Source organism: Varanus komodoensis, unplaced genomic scaffold, assembly GCF_004798865.1.
Source record: "Varanus komodoensis strain SLA01 unplaced genomic scaffold, ASM479886v1 scaffold22, whole genome shotgun sequence".
NCBI lineage: Eukaryota > Metazoa > Chordata > Lepidosauria > Squamata > Varanidae > Varanus > Varanus komodoensis.
This window is the reverse complement of record NW_025335606.1, coordinates 5,126,120-5,145,606: the sequence shown is the minus strand read 5'-3', so window position 1 is coordinate 5,145,606 and position 19,487 is coordinate 5,126,120. Positions and strand designations below refer to the sequence as shown.

Here is a 19,487-nt window from a genome sequence, read left to right as displayed (position 1 = left end):
CCAAGGTAATAAAAACCACTTCAGAGAAGGGATAAAGAGGGCACTCTGTTGGGAGGGGTGGGGCCATCAGGGCACGTGGTATCCTGGCTGCACGCCAACCTCCTTTCCTCTCCTTCAAAGTGAGTTGGCCCAATGAGCTGCCTAGTCAGGAGGAGGAAGTAGGCAGAAACCATCTCCATGCTCCTCCCGTCTTGCACGGGATGCCCGCATTCCGCTGAGCTGGCGCCCTTCTCTGCACCCCCCCCCCCGGACTGCACCCTTGAGCAACCCACCAGCATGAATCCCATGTACGTCTGTCGCTTGGTAACGGCCGCACAGGCATTGGAGGATGCCAGCATTAGGGACAAGATGAGCACCGCTAAGAGGTTTATGAAGAGGTTTATTTACATAAGGGGATGGAGTGTCCTTCAGATCATAGGATGGGATGCTTAAACATGCTTAAATTAAATATCCTTAGTTACCGTATCTAATAAGAGAGCCTTCTCTGCTAATAAGCTGACAATCTGTTTCCTCCCAGATCCAATTCCCCTAAGCTCTACTAAAGCCAATCCCATATTACTAGGAATGGAAAGGACACGGCCTTCTTTGCCCTTTCTCCCCTTTCCCTGCTGGTAATTCCAGCTCCCTGTCATCCACTGTCGAGCTCAGGGGTGGACAGAAGGCAGTTCTGCAGATAGTTTGGACTTCCAATCCCAGAAGTGCCTGCTAGCAAGACCAATGGCCAGGAATGCTGGGAGTAGAAGGCCAGAAGATCAGAAGATCTACTTCTGGCCACCTGGGCTGGCTGTCTTGTGTAATTAGCCTCTCCTAGACCTTTTCCTAAATCTCTTGGCTGTTCATGCTTCTTATGGGACTTCTAAGTGCCAGTCCTCTTGGTTGCCCACTGACCAACCAAAACAAAGCTAATTTCTCCCACTGGACAGCCTTCATATGTCCACAAATGTCCAGACTCTACTACATCTCTGGTCTGCTCAGTTACATTATAGCCTCAAAGTATTTACATATAAGAAAGCATGAGCTAGACTGTGATTAAATCTCGAAGGCATCAGATAGTGATGCTTCAAGGGCCAGATTCAGCCAGTGAGCCTTCAGTTGGACACCTTGGATCTAAGCACCTGTTTGTTTCATAAATGTTATGCGCCACTCCACGTGAACTGGGGGGTGCATTCACTTCTGACTGAAGGGCATGCCAAAGTCCAAACCTTTCTGATCTGCGGAAAGTTATTTACAGCACAAAGTGAACCAGAGTGCCCTTTGAATATGGACTGGTTTGTGTCCATTTCGTCTACTTCTTTTTCTTCCTTGGGAAGTGCAGATGCTGCTTCTCTTGCAGCGATGAGAGAAAGCCCGTGATGCAGTTTCCAGCTACACATGGCAGCTGGATTTGGGACATTGCTCCTTTCTCGACAGGTAGTATTTCCGGTTGGCCTCTGGGTAGGTGACTTTGGAGAGGGGAAGTTTGTAGATGGCTTCATTGGTGGTGGTGAACAGCAGGAAGGTAAGTGAAGACAAACAGAACGGCCAGGTCCCGGATGGCATTCCAAACTGAAGGGGAACAGAAGAGGCACAATTTCAGCTTGGCTTGTGCAACCCTCTGGCTGCGCTCAATTGATAACTTTTTGGGGGTCATGGGAGAACAGAACCAGGGCTGGCAGAGACACCACAATGGCATTTCTTTCTTGGCAGAGCCAGGGAGGCTGCCATTAACTGCCCACCTCTCGGAATGTCCTGTTTGGTCTGAGCTTACCTGTACACTTCTCAGTAGTTGGGGAAGGATATGGATCCTTGTTGCAATGCATTTTGGGGTGGCTTGCTTGGAATGGGCCATCCAGACACCTTTGATTTGCAAGGGTGAGTGGGGCCTAGTGGCCTTATTCCAGTTGGAGATGCAGTCCTCTCGAACTGGCGTGCTGCTGTGGATTGATGCAGCTGCGTACAGTGTGGATGGTTGTGGGGAGTGAAGGCCGAGTGAATGATGTGGGGAGGGTCTCACCAGTCTCCTTCCATTTCGTTTCAAGGGTTTGCTGGGGGGGGGGTGGTGGTGGTGGTGGTGATAGGGAAGGACCTTCAAATGAAACAAAAGCAGATGGGGGGGGGGGCATGTGCCAATGTGGGTCCTTTCAAGGAGGAGGGAGGGACTTGCTGCCTTTTTCTGAGCTCTTCTGTGCCAAAGCTGCTGGTTCGAGTCACTGCTTTGGTCACCCCACCCTTGTGGGGCTTCTCCCTAAGAAATTTGCATCAGGACCTCTCAGTGTGGGCTCTTGAACAGGACTTGAAAATCCACCAGTTGATGGATGGTCTTTCTTTAAAGATGGAGAGGCTGCTGCTCTGAAACCCTTTGGAGTGGAGCTAAGGATCAAAGTGGATTGTGCAACCTGACCTGAGTTGCTTCTGCCAGCATCCTTCCTTCTCTGAATGCCTCTCTGGGAAGGATGCTACTGTGGATAAAGAGACACAGGAAGGAAGGAAGGAAGGAAGGAAGGAAGGAAGGAAGGAAGGAAGGGAAGCCAGCTGCTTAAGCAATGGGCTGCCAAAGATGAAGATGAAAGCTGATAGTAACAATAAATATGTCTGTCCCTTCCCTCTGTCCACTATTTTGGAATTAACCCCTGAACCATTTGAGTATTGCATTATGGCTCTTGAAATGCTGCCCAGACAGTCATCACGACCAATTTTACCCCCTGCAAATGGCGTGCTGACCTATCCCAGCAACGGCTCGGTTTGCCCTGAGCAGTCTTCCAGTCTTCCCCAGTTCAGGTTTGATTCTGAAATGCATTATTGTGTGGTTTGCCACAGCTTTTCATCCTTTAAATGTACACACAACTTTCTTCCTCTACATAATTGGTGTAAATATGGATAAAAACCTAAAGAAAACAGGAGCAACCAAACCAAAACCCCAACGACTTCAAACCCTAGTTGTTGTATACCGGTCAATGCACTGAGATTATTTCTGTGTGGTATTTAACTGGATCTCTGCAGATCCTCCATGCGGTGAACTTTACAACTGCATTTGGAAGCTGAAGCTATTCATGGGGTCATCCTGGCCCTTAGAAAGTGCTAAGACAACTTCTTGTTGCTGCTTTGCCTTGCTTGAGCAACGAGTTCTTCAAGAGGGCTGGTGTTTCCAGTAGCTTTGATTGTCCTTTGGCCCTGACTTCTGGCTGCTCCTTAATCTTTGTAGTTGCTAAGTGCTGTCATCTCTGACTTAGGATGACCCTGTGTATGACAGCCCTCCAAAATGCCTTCTCTGTGACATCCCTGCTCAGATGGTTTAAATTCAAGGTCGTGGCTTCCTCTGCAGATTCAATCCATCTCACATTTGGCCTTCCCCTTCCCCTTCTTCTGCCTTTGACCCTCCCTACAGTCTTCTCCAGGGAAGAGGGTCTTCTCCAGGGCGTTTGCCTTCTCAAGCTGAGGCCAAAGTAGGACAGCCTCAGCTTTGCCATCTTAATCTTGCTTCCTGGATTTTCCTTAGATCTTAACTTAATATGTGGTTGTTAGCACTGGCCAGTTCCACATCCCTGGACTTACTCCAGGCTGTGCACAGCTCAGCCATGACACCTTGCACAAGCACCACATGAATCTTGACGAGTCCGTCAAGAGTCCCCTTTTTGGGATTAGATCATGCGTGCTTCTGCCATACGGAGGAGGAGGAGGAGGAGGAGGAGGAGGAGGAGGAGGAGGAGGAGGAGACACACGTCGACTGGGATCTGGTGCAAGCAGCACATGCAGGGTGTTCTGAGCATGGTTTCAGGACACAAAACCATGGAGGATGCTTAGTGCATTGGAAGCCAAGCCCAAGCAGCATGACGCATCCACACCTACGAAGACATGGATGGGTGTGGTGGGGTGTGGCGACCCTCATGTTCTGTTTCTGGGCTTCCCACGGGCAACTTGCTGGGAATGCCGTGCTCGAACAGGCAGGCCTTCTGTTCTGGTCGAGAGCAGCGTTTCTTCAGTTCTTCTCCTAGGCAGAGCCTTCTCAGCTCAGGGCATAGTCACTCTTGTTTTCACAGCACCTCACATTCAAAGCTGCTTGGTCAGGGACCGTGGAAAGTGGAGACTCCCCCCAAATCCCCACAGACCTTGAGTCCCACAGGCAACAATGGGCCCATCATTCCAGCTGTAACAGGGACAACTTGTGCTCCTCCAGATGTTTTTGGACCTGGACTCCCACTCCTATCAACCCCAGCCAGCATGGCCAGTGGTGAGGGGTTATGGGAGTTGTAAGCCAGTGGTTGTGAGGGCCGGGCCGTGCAAGGCAGCAGGGAAGGGCAGAACCCCGGGTCCAGGGCGCGAGCTCAAGCTGAGCCTGGTGCTTACTATGGGCCCGAGGCTAGGGGCAAGTCAGCAGGTCGGGGTCAAAGGCAGGGAGGAGAGCAGAAGAGGGTGCAGGCTGGAGCACGGCGTAGAGCCGCAGGGACCAGAGGGCACGGCGCCACCAGGACAACTCGCATCGCTGTGGCCGGGAGCAGCAGCGCGGGGAGGCCTCTTGCGCGGGTCTTCGGGGCTGCCAGCTGCACCGTGTGATTTCTCCTGCAGTGTTCCTTGCAAGAGCCCACAAAGGGGCTCCTGGTTCTGCGAGCACTTGCAGGGTCACTCAGGCCCCGGTCCTGACAGCGGTGTCTGGAGGACCATGGACGTCCCACCCAGGGCCTGCAAGTGTGTAGCCCATACGCAACAGTTACGTACATTGGCTGGGAACTAGATTGGCCCTGAGTCCTGAATACCTGTCTGATGGCCAGCCGCCATTCTCTGGTCAGTATTTGCCCCCCAGGAGTGCTTCCCCAGGGTGGATCAGGCCCAGAGCTGCTGTGATGGCTGTTGTCCTCACCACTGCTGGAGGGGGATGGTGGCAGGAGCAGCTGCCAGTGGGGAAATGTTCTGGGTCCACTGCCATGAAGGAAGGAAGGGAGGGAGGGAGGGAGGGAGGGAGGAAGGAAGGACAGAAGAGCGAGCAGAGGAAGAGGATAGTCCCCGTGGGCCTGGGCCACTCCCCATGGGGCCAGCCAGAATGCAATGCCATCGACCGACCCAGGTGTCACCATCCTTGTTGCAAGGGGGTTCTCTGCCAGAAGGGCAAGAAAATCATGCCAGTCGCTGGGCCCTGTTGCTCAGAGAACACATACTACGAACTGGGCCAGCCTGGACTCCGAGAATTCAAATTGTTCTCTGACTTCAAAGCTGGCTTTGCAGGTGTGCCTGGAATCCATGAAAAGCCGATGCGCAGTGGCGTCCTGCAGAGTTCAATGGACCCAAGGCTGGCTCAGGCCTGCAATTTTAATTCCTGTTTGAATTCCCTTTCATCAAACCACCCTGGCTAAGGAGCCAAGATAAACAGGGTTCCTTTTGTGTGCTCCTGCTCTTTTGGCTGTGCCCATCTTCTCCTCACTTGCCCCTGTGCCACCCCTTGGGAGAAGACAACCTTCCCTTCAAGAAACAGCAGCAAATGCTCGATAAATCCCCCCCCACCCCCCACCACGCCTCTACCCTTAAAGTCAGTAAAACTTACCACAGAAAGCATATTAGCCAGTGTTTCTCCTGCATAAGCAGTAAACAGGGCTGCGAGAAGATCAGAACAGTTAAATTAGATAATTATACGCAGGGACAGACTCCAAAATGGAGCAGTGTACAGGTGAGGAGGGGATGGCTCCGTAGTTTTGTTTGTTTTTCAGAAGAAATATTTGGGGTTTGTCATGTGATCCTTTCACCCCCTGGTCCTCAGCCTTGAAGGATGTTAAAATCTGTGCCTGATTTGGCCAAGGATTAGCACTTTTAAAATCCCATTGATTTCAAGTTGGAAAGCTTTGACCGTGCACTGAAATCTTGAATGGGACTTGAAATTGTGAAATCAATGGGACTTAAGAAGAGCTTCACCAGGGTTGGATCATGTCCATATTGTATGAAAAGGCATTTCTCATACCTTCCTTCCCCATTGTGGTGCCTTCCAGATGTTCTGGATGACAACTCCCATCTGTTCCTCTGATAAGGAAACCTCCAAATATATGATGAAGAATTTCCAAAGTTTAAACAACTTGCTTAAAGAAGCCCCATAATTCAGACTGAATGCATAAACAACTTCCAGTAACAAGACAGCACAAAGAAAAACAAGCTGCTTGCTAGAGTGGGCTGGTGCAAGATAAGCAGTGTGTGCTGGAGAATTTGCTGTGCTTTGCTTAAGATAAGAAGGGTTCGTTTTAAACCAGACCATGCTGCTTTGCTTAAGATAAGAAAGCCACACCATGGTGGAAAACGCCACTCTGTGCCCAGCATCTTTCAAATATTTTGATGTTACTGGTCTATAGAACCATGTGATATATGACAGTTTGACCATGTGACACTTTGTTGACTGGGCATTATAAAAAGAGGACCCCAACAACCCACTGTGTGTGTGCCATCTATTTGCAAATAGTTTCTGAACTTCACACTTTTGTCATGTTTTCCTTGGGCAAGGTCATGAACTGGTCCACATTTGGACATCACCTTCTAGCACAGACATTACTCAGAGATGATGGGAGTTATAATCAAAGACATTTGGAAGATACCATCCTGGGGAAATCTGCTTGCTGTTAAGACCTGAGCTTTGGCATATGCGTGGAGGACAAGGCTTCTAGTCCTGACTACTGGCAATCATGTCAGATGAGCCCTGCTGGATTGGACCCAGGGTCCATCTAGTCCAGCATGCTGTCCTGTCCACCCAGTGGGGCACCACATACCATGGGGAACCCACAGGTAGGAGAGGAACACCACTGCGTCCTCCTACTCATGTTCCTCAGCCACTGGCACATGTAAGCACACTTCCTCAGACATGTCGCCACCAGGACTAGTGACCATGGATGGTCGTCTCCTCCATGAATTTCTGATCATGGCTCTGCACCACTGCCAGGATCAGACAGGAGTTCACCAAAAGCCCATCCTGGGGAACCAGAACAGGACACAGCTCCTGCCTCCGTGTTCTGGTCATGTGCCTCCCAGAGGACATGGGTGGGCATGCCGTGGGAAGCATAATGCTGGCTCAACAGAGCTTGGGTCTGATCTAGCATGGCTGTTCTGCCGTTCTCATATTTGCATTTATCTCTTTCCCAGCTGAACTCAGGGTGACTCCTCCCTGCGTTGTCTGGTGCTTCTCCCTGCCCGGGGTGATGTTGATGGGCCTGGGGAGAGGGAAGAAACTGGCTGGCCAGGAGGGAAACCTCCAGGAGCTGCAGGCTTCCATTTTTGCCTTAGCTGCTGGCCATCCTGCGCAGTAGCTTAAGTGCACGTAGGAAGACGGGCTTGGTGGTAAGGCATACGCTTTGCACGCGGAAAGCCTGGGTTTTATCCCTCAGCGTCTCCAGCTCCAAGGACCAGTCAGCAGGTGAGGGTGAAGGCTCTTCTCTGCCTTCGCCCCGCCCATCAGTGGAAACCCCACGGGAGCAGAGACATGATCTCGGGGTTTGGCAGTCACTCTTTGCTGGCTACTGGACTGGGTCACAGCTCTCTTTAAGGCTCAGGGGCAGAGTTACCTGCTCTTCGTGTCTCTACCTGCTTGGGAGGCCATTGGGCTGCCTGCGTACTGAAGGCTGGTCTTGGTGAAGGCTGCACTCTGTTGTGTGAAGCCTCACACAACCCTCCTCTTGTCAGGAGCCTGCACTTGGCCAGAACCCTCACATTGCTGTGATCTTGGTTCCGGACAGAACTGCTTGATCAGGGATGGTCCCACCTCCTGCAACCAGTCTCCCCTGATTCCATTCCCCTGTGCCAAACTCCCACCACTGATACTGTACAAAAGCTTAGCCAGAATTTTTGTGGCCAGAGACCCACAAAAAATCACACACAAAGCCATGCCACATTTCAGCATCAAATCACTACGAAGACCTTCGAGTGCTTTGTTGTGGCATTTTGGGAGAACGTCAGTTGTGTCTCGATTGTACTGGGGCTTTGCTGGAGGTGGGAGTATAAAGTCTGCATGTCTTGCCCACACTAATCTATACTCAAGAGTTGAGCATGGGTTGAGTGTACATTGTCTTTGAGCTGTGCGTTGCTGATGTTGTAGCATGGATTATTGTGTTGTCCAAACCTAGCCAAGGTAACAAACCATGGTGAACACCCCACAGTTCACACCCTGACAACAAACCATGTGTTCTATTGGAAGCAGAACTGGGTTTTGCAAAGGCATGAATAGTATAATGAAATATTGAATATGGTAATTAATGATAAACTGACAACAGAAATAAAAATTAAAAAAGGGTTAGTGAAAGCAAATTAACAGAATGAAATTTGGGAAGATTTTGTACAAGCAGTACTGATAGAAGGCAAAGGCTGTAAACCCAATCAAGATTATATGAATTTCTGGAGGGGATATGGGTATAATTGAAGTATATTATATATTATTAATTGTTATAGTATATGTATGATGGTAGTATTGGTCTCTGGGGTGGTGGGTGCGCTCTTTCATTTATTCTTTTTTAATTATTGTGTTCTTGTTATGTTATATTAAAACAAACAAGCAAACACACACACACACACAAACCATGTGTTCTTTTCATGAAGTGTTCATAGCTAATCAACCACAGCGATGGGTTCAACCTAGGGATGCAAAGATCCAGCTGGAATCCAGCTGTCCTGTCCTGGCTGGACTTTTCTCCTGTGCTTGCCCCTGGACAGGAAGCAAGCTGAGCTGAGATCAAGCATGCTCAAGCTTGGGAACACGAATAGCTTCTTCTTTGCACGAACAATACCAAGTATGAACAGCCTGCGAGTTGTGTGTGTGGAAGCAGTGCTCTGTTTGGAGAGCTGGCACATGGGCGGTGCGTGTACCAGCCAGCCTCGCAGACCAGCTTCCTGCTGGACCCCCATGGAAATGCTTGGTGCGAAGCAGCCCTGTGGCCAAGAGAACAGGTGGGCCAGTGCCCAGGGAGGCAAGCTGAGGAAATCCCATGGATTCCCACACCCAAACCCCCTTTCTCACACATCGCTAGTTCAGATAACACAGTGATCCTTATTTCAACCCACAGTTCAGTGACAACCCATGCTCAACCCGTGCACAACCCATGAAGGTGTTTTGAACCCAGCCATGTTCTGTCCTGAAATGTGGCAGCTTCTGATATTGTGGGTATTAGCAGCAACACTGGATACCTACCACAAGCTATGGCCAATAAAAACGCCTGCCAGGTGAAGGCGAAGAACATTCCCCCTATTGCGATGCAAGAGAGGCAGCTGTTGTAACTCCACAAGCCAGAGTAAATTTTGCTAAAAGGAGCGGCCAGGCTCAGTGCTGTAAGAAAGACAGATGCAAAGAGAAATCTTTGTGGGGCTTGCTGGGTAAGCCATGCGAGGAATTGCAGAGAAGGGCAGGACTAGCACAGATGTGCCTCTAATGCCCCAGGAGGGCCCTCAGCTCACCACCAGGCGAGCTCCTCCCTCCCGCAGGGCCCGGCGTGCGCCTCTGCCTGGCAGCTTGCCGGGCAACGCCAGGGCTCCCTGGCCTCACACGTACCTGCAGGCACTCCCACTGCTGAGCCAATCACAGCGTGCATGAAGATGAGAGGGGACGAGATGAACACAGCCAGCAGAATAATGCCTCCAGTCCAAGGGTTGTCGCAGCCGTACACCTGCCCAACCCCTACGGGGATAGACTGCAACAGCTGTGGAGAAGAGAGGTTTTACAGTTGCGTGGGAGGAGCCTCCGTCAGAGAACAGGGACCGCGATAACTGCCGGGCATGGAGCAATACCAACCATCTGTGGCCCAGAAACCTATTCCTGGCCACACCCCGGCCTTCAAAGCATCTAGGATGATATGAGATATTAATAAATATCGTGGGCCTTGGAATATGCTCCCCAGAGAGGTGTGCCAGGCATTGACACTGTATTCATTTTGGTGCCAGGCCAAAACCTTTTTATCTTATTTTCCCAATATTTTAAGTGCTGAGGTTGTTTTAAAATGGGTTTGTATTTGTAGTTTCATGCTGTGCTTTATTGTTGGATCACTGTTCTGGTGAAGGACAGGGTAGAAATACTTCTAATGGATGGATGGATGGAACTACTTCTGGCCTTCAGTAGTCTAAGACGTGGGTGATATGAACTCTTGGATTATGGGAGGACGACACTCCCCGCCCGCCATCCCCAAAATGAATTCCTACTTCCAGAAAGGACCAGTTCTAGATCCTGGAGGACCCTTGCTAAGATACCTTCAGTGGACCCTCTCCTACAGTGGGTTGATCTCCCCACCGCCAAGTCCCGTGGGTTCACACCAGTCCCCATTTCCCACCGAGCCCTGGCATTGACTGAGTCTGTGTGGCTGTGCAAATCCTCCCGAGGTGGCTGCTGCAGTTGCCCGCGGAGAGGGCAGTCTGGGGGAATCTCTCTTCTACGGTGCGGAATTGTGGCAGGCGTTCCACAAGGGAGTCCCATTCATGCAATCCTGCCCTTTCCGGAAAGGCATTTGGCCCTCGGCTGCAATCAGTCGATCCACACAGAGCTTCCAGAGCAAGGTGTGATGCTACCTGTGCAGTGGAGGTGAACCCTTGCTTCAAACGAAGCCTGTTTCTGTTCCAGGAAGGCCTGAATGGGGACCTTTGAATTCTAAACCCTGGAGCTGGTCTGCACCCCTCCATTCTTTTCAACAAGCAGCTAGAGTTGGGGAGCTGACGTTATGGAATCCGAACAGGGACGAGCGGACTGCTGGAACAAAGGTCTCCCATTTTAATTAAATTAAATGCTTGGGGCATGTGTCTATTTCAGCTTGACAGCCAAAAACTCATTACTGCTTCGGCTAAGTCACTGGGGAATGAAATCCTTAGTGATGCTGGCATTCACTTTTGAAGTCTCTTGCAGAGATAAGAATAAAAAATATTTCTAATAACCTGTTAATCTTGCATAAATACCTCTCCCTGTGGAAGCAAGAGGATGACTGGCCTGAATTCCAAAACCGACTTACAAACGAAGCCTGCGCTGTAATTTTCCACCGGGCTTGAGAAGAACGGCCTTGCTCACGTCAGCAGCATATGCCAGTTTTATGAGAGCTTGGCCCCAAAATGTGCATTCCTAAAATATCCCAAATATTTCACGGCTGCTAACCAGGTGAGCAGGGAGGAAAATAATGCGACTGTGAATTTAGTTCTCTGGGGAGCAAAAATATGAGGAGGTGGAATGTCAGGGCAGGAAGGACACTTTGTCCCTTAGTACCTGGAGTTTAACACCTCGGGGAAGGGAAGTCTCTTGCCAGGTGCATGCATGTGCAAGATAAGTTGTAAAACTGGCTTAAATCACAGTGAATCCCTCTCCGTGAGCGCTCCTGACCCTGCCTGTACTGACTGCACTATCTTTTTCATCCCTTCCATGCCTTAGAGGCCCCTCAGTGGCACGATCACTGAGCCCAGGGCAAGCTGGAGCCCAGAGAGTCCGGACACCCCCTGGGTCTGTTGCTAAAGCTGAAATTATACACAACTCAGAGAAATGCTTGGAGGCATGAGCCTGGTTCTCACATGAGATCGACCTGGGCTGCTTGTTTGTCCTGATGTAAGAGGAGGCCAGAGTCTCCAAAACACGGAGTTCTTGAGGGTGGAAAGATAGTTATAAGGTGCCAACGACAGCTGTTTAGGCATCTCAGCCTTTGGGCCACAAAAGAATGACCCCTTTTGTTCTACTGCCAATATGAGTGGAATGTCTAGCACAACTTGAACCTGAAGCGACCATTGCCCTCCCCAGGAGGTGACTGTCTGGATGGAGGCAAACACTTTCAATGCACGGCCAGATTCGCTACTTGTGTTGTGCTTTTCTTGTTTGCTGGAGCACTGAGAGGTTTCAAGTGCACTTCTCGGAGTGTGAAGCTGCCCCCTGGCAAGCCATCTTGTTCCCAGTGGCAAGTGGGACACGTTAGTAGGAGCAGCGATGCAGGGGGATGTAGTCATGATGTCCTAGAGGCCAAATTTTGGTTGCTGGCTAGGCGGTTGCAATCCCGGACCCACCAGGTTACTTCTTCTGAAATGCTACTGATTCTACACACAGGCCAAGTTAGGAAAATCAGAGGCGTTTCCATGGCGGTGTAGAGAGGAGGGCTAAGATTTGTAAGGTGCTGGAAAACATTTGGGGAAAAGCTGGTCCAGTCCGGGAGAGATGGGGCCACTTGAACCAGAATGGAACCAGACTGCTGACATTTAACTAAAAAGGGGGCAGAGCAGCTTTTCAGCTGACCCTCAGGGGAAAACCAAGGGGGTCAGGGAAGCAAACAGCTCAGGTTGAGTAATTCCTAGGAAATGAAGAGGCATGTGCTTCCAGCTGCCCAAATGCAGGCAGGAATAGGCTAGGAGGAGACAATGAAATGTGGTAGTCTATCAAAAAGCATGAAAACACACATGGCCTAGATCTCTGGGGAGGGACACCACGGCTAGGTGTTTCTGCCCCTCCAAGCCAAGGCGGGAGAATTGGACTTCTTGGATTTAAAGCAGGGCCGGAAAGAAAGTACTCAAAGAGGGGCCGCTCTCCTTGTCAGAGAGGGCTTTGTGTCAAATGGATGAGAAAAACCGAGACCTCCGCCACTGAAGTGGAGTGACCATATTCAGCCTGCAAAGTAATTTAGTATTAGGAGCACGCTATTGCTGCTCAGACCAAAATGCTCAGAGTGATCTTGAGTGGGGAAACAAAATCAGAGAGCCCCTCCCACCACAAAACCAGGAAGCATTGCAATAATGGGTGGCTTCAATTACTCTCGCATTGGCTAGATAAATGCATGTTCTGGTTCTGACAAAGAGGACTAAACGCCCTGAATGAATGTGCAGGGAGACAATCCTATATTTAATCTTAGGTGGTGCCACCAGGACTTAGCCTGATATATGAGCGTTGGTGACCCAACTGCAAACAGAAGCAACAATGCTGGTACTTTTGCTGTATTTGTAAAAGGAAAATGGCCAAGAAAATGTAGATTGATCTAAGCAAATGTAAACTTATGCACACTGGTGGGAAAAGTCCCAACTTCACATGCAAGTGAATGAAATTTGAGCTAGCAATGACGGACCAAAGGGACCTTGGGGTTGTGGTAACAGCTTGATGGAAATATTGAAGCAGGATGCAGCAACTGTGCAAAAAGTCGATTCCCATCGTTAGGAAAGCGATTGAAAATGAAATTGCCGCTGTCGTGGTTCCTTAACTCACATCTAGGGTGTGCTGCCCTCCACACCTAAGACGGACATTGCAGGGCAGGAAGAAGTGCAGAAAGGGACAATTAGCAGAATCAAGGGGCTGGAGGAAAGGTTGCAACATCTGGAATTGTTTAGTTTGGAGAAAAGCGCAAATCAAGGGAAGCACAATGGAGGTGTACAAAGTTATGTGGGAATTGTGGATGGGGGGACTCCTTCCTCTTAGTACTAGAACCAGGGTCATCCCAAGTGGTGGGAGGTTTAGGACAGGTAGAAGGAAGTGCTGAAAGCGTGGTGCTCATGTCCACAAGATGTAGTGAGGGACACCAATCTGGATGGCTTAAAGGGGATTGGACAAATTCAGGGAGGAGGAGGAGGCATCTGTGGCTGCTGGTCCTGATGGCTATATGTTGCCTGCAACGTCAGAGGTGGGATGCCTGTGTACATCAACGGCTGGGGCACATGGGCAGTGGGTGCCAGCGCACTCGCGTGGGCAGACTAGGGGAAGCTGTGGTCTGATCCAGCAGAGCTCCTCCCATGCTCCAAGTCTTAGAGCTGAGGTTATCACAGCCCATTTTTAGTAATCTACATTGCTCCAGTTTTGAAGATGGCTGTGCAGAAACCCCTTCCCCAGTTCCGTCTTTTTCAACAGCGTCCATATTCTTGACATAGTAGAGCAGAAAGGAAAAACCGTTTGCCGTGCCTAAATAACAGCAAGCGTTCTCTGAGCACGTGCAGTTTTGATGAGTGGACACATGGGCATCATGGGCCCATGGTGACAGCAGGAGCCTGTGCGGCTTGCTCCTTCCTCCCTGACGCCCATGCGGATTGACCCGGGAACCTGCCCTGGGAAAGGGCTCCATTTTGCTGTAGAAAAGCATCATTTATTTTGAAGGGGAAAGGAGTAATCGGGCGACTGTCCAACCACCCCTCCCCTAACTATACAATTTTTGAACAATATAAATGAAATGAAAAATGCTCTAGCAAGCAGCATTAGCCCCAGCGGGCACTGGGCGAGAGCCGAGGCCATGTTGCTTATCAGCACCCCATAGAGGCATTATAGGCCCCTTTCTGGGGGGCTTGGGGGGCTGGACTGCTGGGTCTTGGTCGCTGGCTCTATGTCAGCTCTGCGGGGGAGCAACAATTTCCCTGGCACAAGGCCATTTTGAATGTTACTGTCACAAACGCGCACCTTTTGTGTGCACTGCCCATAATGTCCGTATCTGGAAGACCCTTTTGATGGGAAGTCTCCATTGCAAAATTCTGGCATGTGGCTTTTGAGGGAGAACTGGGCTTTGGTTTGTATCTTGGTCTGGAAGTGCACAGATACAGCACGTTCTCATGAAAATGGGAACCAGACGAATATATCACATCCCTCCCGCTGGAAGAGAAAGACCCACAGTAGGAAATTGTCTCACCAAAGACACCTGGACCTCTGACCAGGTGGTGTTGGGTCCTGAGGCAATGGGCTGAATTCGTGCCGTGGGGAAGAAGGGGTTGTAGTGGCCGGTGGCGCCTATGAAGAGACTCAGAGCCAGGTTGAAGGGCAGCGTGAACACCGGCAGGTCCCACTTGCTGAGGAGTGACCCTAAAGCGCTTGTGAAAAGAGGGCTGGAAAAGAAGAACAAAAGCCATTGCTCAGTGAAGATGTGGACTCGCACCGCAGAGCTAAGCTGGCATAACAGCCATTCCCTGTGCCCTGCCCTGCCCTGCCCTGCCCTGCCCTGCCCTGTCCCAGAAACTCTAATTTTATAATAGGTGGACTGCAGAGCTCAGGAAGAGTTTTGTTATCCCCCCGCAATGACAATTCCTAGGAAGCCACAGGGGCAGAGGACTGGTATAGAGCCAGCATCAGAGTGGCTTGAAGACCTGCCCTTTAAACCAGGGATGGGGAAGCTATGGCCGCCCAACCATGGTCAGACAGTGACTCCCATCATTCCTCGCCATTGGCTATGTTGGTGAGGGCCGATGGAGGTTGTAGACCAACGGCATCTAAAGGGGCCACACATCCTCCCTCACTTGTTTAAGTAAATCTAGCTCTTGCATCCACGAGTTGCCCCAAGTTAAAAGCAATAGTATTCACCATGAAACCAGGAGGGATTGTAGCCCATTCTGTCTGCCTGCCTGCCTGCCTGTCTACCAACCAATAGCTAAGATTCTCTGGGCGATTGACAGTAAAAATCCATCAGAACATGATCCTACTGGGTTGATCATCAGCCTTCCAACTCAGAGGAGGAGCTCTGTCCCCAGTCAGTTGGCAGCTTCACGCACCGACCATCCCCTTGCGAGCAGCCGGTGTTGTCTCACTGGGAGGACAAAGGGGCAGCTCAGAATCGCTGCTGTTTGTAGAAGCCTTGAGGAGTGGAGCAGTGCATCTTGGCCGATGCGCACAGTGACTTAAGTATGGGAAAGTTCCGAATCGTAAATGCTTGTGTTGTTTATGAGTAAATGGCAGTGAAACTGAGGACAACAGCCTGTGTGAACTGATGTTGCTGTTTCCAAAAGGAGTAACAGGGAGCAGCTTTATGGTTCTGGTTCGAAAGTGTGCATGGATGTTTTGTTTTCAGCATGGCTGGCTACACCCCCCCCCCATTTATTGCAATGAACAGATGCATCATTGCCACTGGAGCATGACACTCTTTTCAGTTCAACATAAACTGATTTCAGTTCAACGTCCTTTTTATAGGTATCCTGCTGAGGAAATAGGCATCTATTAGGCTAGACATGCACATGGTGGGCATGTCGTGAATGGAGCTGGCTGGAGCCGGGGGTCAGACTAGATGACCCGGGAGGACCCTTCTGACTCACTCTGTTTCTCTAAAGTGAACGGACACCCTCCCAAACCCCCAACAACAGCCAAATTATGGAACTGCCAGTGAAAAATCTCTTACAAGAATGAATAAATCAATGCATAGAATGCTTAACTGAATATAGCTGTCTGGATCGGCCATTTTGAGCAGCCAAACCCCAACCCGTTGACCTCTAGATATGTTTGACCACAATTCCCATCACTCCCTGACAGCATGACTCATACTGGGAGGTGTAATCCAGCACAATTGAAGGGCAACAGGTCATGGTGAACTGGCTTGGAAAGTCTTGCTCGGAGTGGAGAGGCCCTGGTTCAAATCCAGTCTGAGGTCATGGCCTTGCTATTTAGTTTTACTTTTTGCAAGGTAAGAATCATCTCCTGGAAGGGGTGAGGCTCAGTGGCAGAGCACCTGGTCTGCATAGAGGAGAAACCCTGGAAAGCCCTTGCAGCGAACACTCAGCCTCAACAATCTGGGGTGGGTGTACCAAGGGCCTGGTTCTGCAGAAGGCAGCTTCTCACGTTAAAATCATCTCTTCTTTGTCCATTCCTCTGCTTTCTAGACTGCATTCGTGGTGCCATCAAGGGGAGTTCTGGAGAATCCCTGTGATTTAAGTCTTCCACAATCTAGCTAGACAGTAGCTGTTACCATAAGAGGAGGCACCATGGCAAGATCGTTATGAGAGCTATAGAGGGATCCTGTGCTCTCAAGGGGTGCAGAGCAGTCTTTGGATTCCCGGATCTGAAGTCAGAGGAGTGTCCTCACCTTGAAGCTGAGTATCCACACTGCATGCACCACACCTAGCAGCCAGTGTGGAGATAACCAGGTTGGCTGCTTGCCCAAGGTCAGGAAAGTGATTTTGAAGATGGGGATAAAGAGGGTGAGGAGACCAGGGCCACTGGGATTCAAGGGTTCCAGGCTCCTTCAAAACTCCAGATTTAATTTGCAAAGAGTGCGGGGGGGGGGGGCACAGAGGCAAAGATTTCCTCCGCCTCTTCTCCTATTCTTCAGAGAATACCTGTAAGCATCCAGGCTCCAGGGCTTATGAACATCAAAGGTGCAAAGGACCTTAAGGCCCTAAGCAGACTCCTGCTGGACCAGATGGAATTTCTGTCTAGTGGACTAGAATAGAATAGAATAGAATAGAATAGAATAGAATAGTGGCCTATTGTCCCCCCAGTGGCCAACCAGATGAGCACAGTGGGGCCCTGCCAGCCATGCTTCCCAGCCACTTACGCTGGAAGACAAGTTGTGCCCAGTACTCAAGACAACATATGACTGTCTTGACTAGTGTCCATTGACAGGCTGATCCTAAATGAATTTGTCTGCATTCTAGTTTGACAACATTTTGAAGTCTTCGCTTCCTTAAAAGAATCGGGGGACTCTGCTTGCATGCTGTGTCCAACGTTCTATGGGTAACTTTCCGAGTGCCTTCTGGGACTATAGTTCCCCATGGCTCAGCTGCAATGAACAGAGCCTAAACTTGCATGGTGGGGAGACGGCTCTATGTCTCATTTTGGTTCAGTTCAGTTCAGTTTTGGTCAGGTTTCTATCTAGTTTGCACTTTCCAGATTGGACACATATTTGGATGCAAAATGCAGTCGAGCTCCATCTGTTTCTGAGCTTGCAGTGTGACTTGTGGACAAGCATGCATGCATTGTGGAACTGTGTGCATTTCAAAGGGAGTGCATTCCAAAAACATGCAGAAATATGTTTAATCACGGGAGAAGAATATTTATATTTAGAAATGCTTTTCAAAAATGCATAGAATTGGTGCACGCGTCTGACTATATATGCATGGAAATAAGCACAGATTTTCAGGCAAGAAGAGGAGGAGGAGGAGGAAGGAGAAGACGAAGAAGCACCACCAGTAGCAGCAGCAGCAGCAGCAGCTTGGAAGCTGATATGGACTTGAGTTGGGATGCGTGTTGAGATGGAATTTAGAGAATTGAGGTGAGCCAACATTTCACTGATTTGCATATCCCTTAGGTGCAGAAACTCCTTGCATAATTCAGAACTCTGTGGACCCAAGGTTCTAGATAGGGCAGATTTCCTGCTGCCTGCAGAGCCATCAGGAAAGGACGAAGGGAGTGGAACTAATAAGCACATCTGCTCTGTCTCTCATCACACAAAGGGCAAGGCATGCTGGGGGGCAACTGAACAAAGGCTTGTTTGAAGAAACAGAGGGGAGATGGGGGAATGGCAGGAGCACCCAAAAGGTGCATCCCTACTGGACTCACCAGGTCATGGACATGAGACCAACGGGAAGCAGAAGCCACCAATAGTAGTCACCCTTGTCTGAGAACACGGCCATGAGCATCCCGACCAGGACCCCGTTGTAGCTGTGCAGTCCTGCTGTGATGGCTGACCTGTGGGAGAGGCAGTCAGGTGAGAGATGCCTGCTGCGGGGCTCACACACTGCTGGAGGACACCTTCCTGCACCTAAGCAAGTGAGGGGATGGTCAGTGCTTGGATGAGTGTCTTCCTGGAAGCCCCATGGGTATGGCCTTGAACTTGAGGACAGAAGCAAAGGAGAACTGAATGGTAGGAAACCAACCAACCAACCAACCAACCAACCAACCAACCAACCCACCAGTCAAGCACTCTTGAAGTTGTGCAGCTGAGAAACAAATTCTGCCATTGCAGGATCCCTTCATTCTGCCCCAAATGCTCTTGCTGAAACACAGTTGCTGACTTGCAAACTGCAAGGGTGGGGGGGCATGGGGGGAGCTTCTTATCATGGGCAGGGAACAGAAAGTCAAGATGGGAGACATCTGTTGTCTGAGTGCAAGAAAACATGCAGCCTTTAGAGCGGCAGATCTAAATCTTGTTTTGTTTTAATAGGTACATCTGTAAATCAATGAAAACAGGAATGGACAATATGCCCCTTAGCTACTTTGATCCAAGCATGGATGGAGGAGGAGGAGGTGGTGGAGGGGAAGGGGAATGGGGAGGGCGAGAGGGAAGAATAAGAAGAGAGGGCTGTAACAATTAATTAACAATGTGAGGGCCAACCTACCTCTCCTGGCGTAGGATAAGTGCTGTTACGGTTGAGACAACGACACCTACACAACATGTGAGTGTCAGCCAAGGGCTCTGGACCAGGAACCCAGCAAGCATGATCAGACCGCTGAGCGGATTGTTGACAAACATCACTTGAGAGATACCTCGCAAGATCCAGACAGGGAACTGGAACAGGAGAGGCTTATCTGAAAGACACCCCAATGGCAGACAAGACACGTGAATGGCACTCATGCAGAGACACAACATGCTGAGGCCGTGGTCTGAAGGCACATGTGGTGGCCAAGCAGGTGTGGGCTTCCTCCCAAAAGGGACTTCTCACTTTGCTGTGACCTCTGGAGGAAAGGCAACACGCACAGGAGATCAATAGGTGCACTGAACATTTCAGAACAATCTATACCTTGCCACACCACACAGCCCTCCTGACGTTTGGACTACAGCTCCCAGAATTCCTGGCTATTGGCCATGCTGACTGGACTTGAGGGAGTTGTAGCCCAAAGAAATGGGAGGACAACAGTTTGTCCACCCCCGACTGAACAAATG

General features: G+C 50.1%; 1 protein-coding gene across 4 annotated transcripts in view; it reads right to left on the bottom strand.

Moving 5' to 3' along the window:
• Window positions 1-359: 359 nt before the first annotated feature.
• LOC123024063 (urea transporter 2-like) overlaps window positions 360-19,487 on the bottom strand; it is a 32,733-nt gene continuing 13,605 nt past the window's right edge. For all 4 annotated transcript variants that reach the window (XM_044431346.1, XM_044431347.1, XM_044431344.1 and 1 more), the window contains 7 exons: window positions 18,943-19,132; window positions 18,164-18,292; window positions 14,535-14,727; window positions 9,479-9,626; window positions 9,122-9,256; window positions 5,513-5,562; window positions 360-1,545 (listed from right to left, as the gene is read on the bottom strand). In XM_044431346.1, coding sequence (XP_044287281.1) covers window positions 1,366-1,545; window positions 5,513-5,562; window positions 9,122-9,256; window positions 9,479-9,626; window positions 14,535-14,727; window positions 18,164-18,292; window positions 18,943-19,132 — 1,025 coding nt within the window. In that variant the 3' untranslated portion in view covers window positions 360-1,365. The remainder of the gene's footprint in view (window positions 1,546-5,512; window positions 5,563-9,121; window positions 9,257-9,478; window positions 9,627-14,534; window positions 14,728-18,163; window positions 18,293-18,942; window positions 19,133-19,487) is intronic.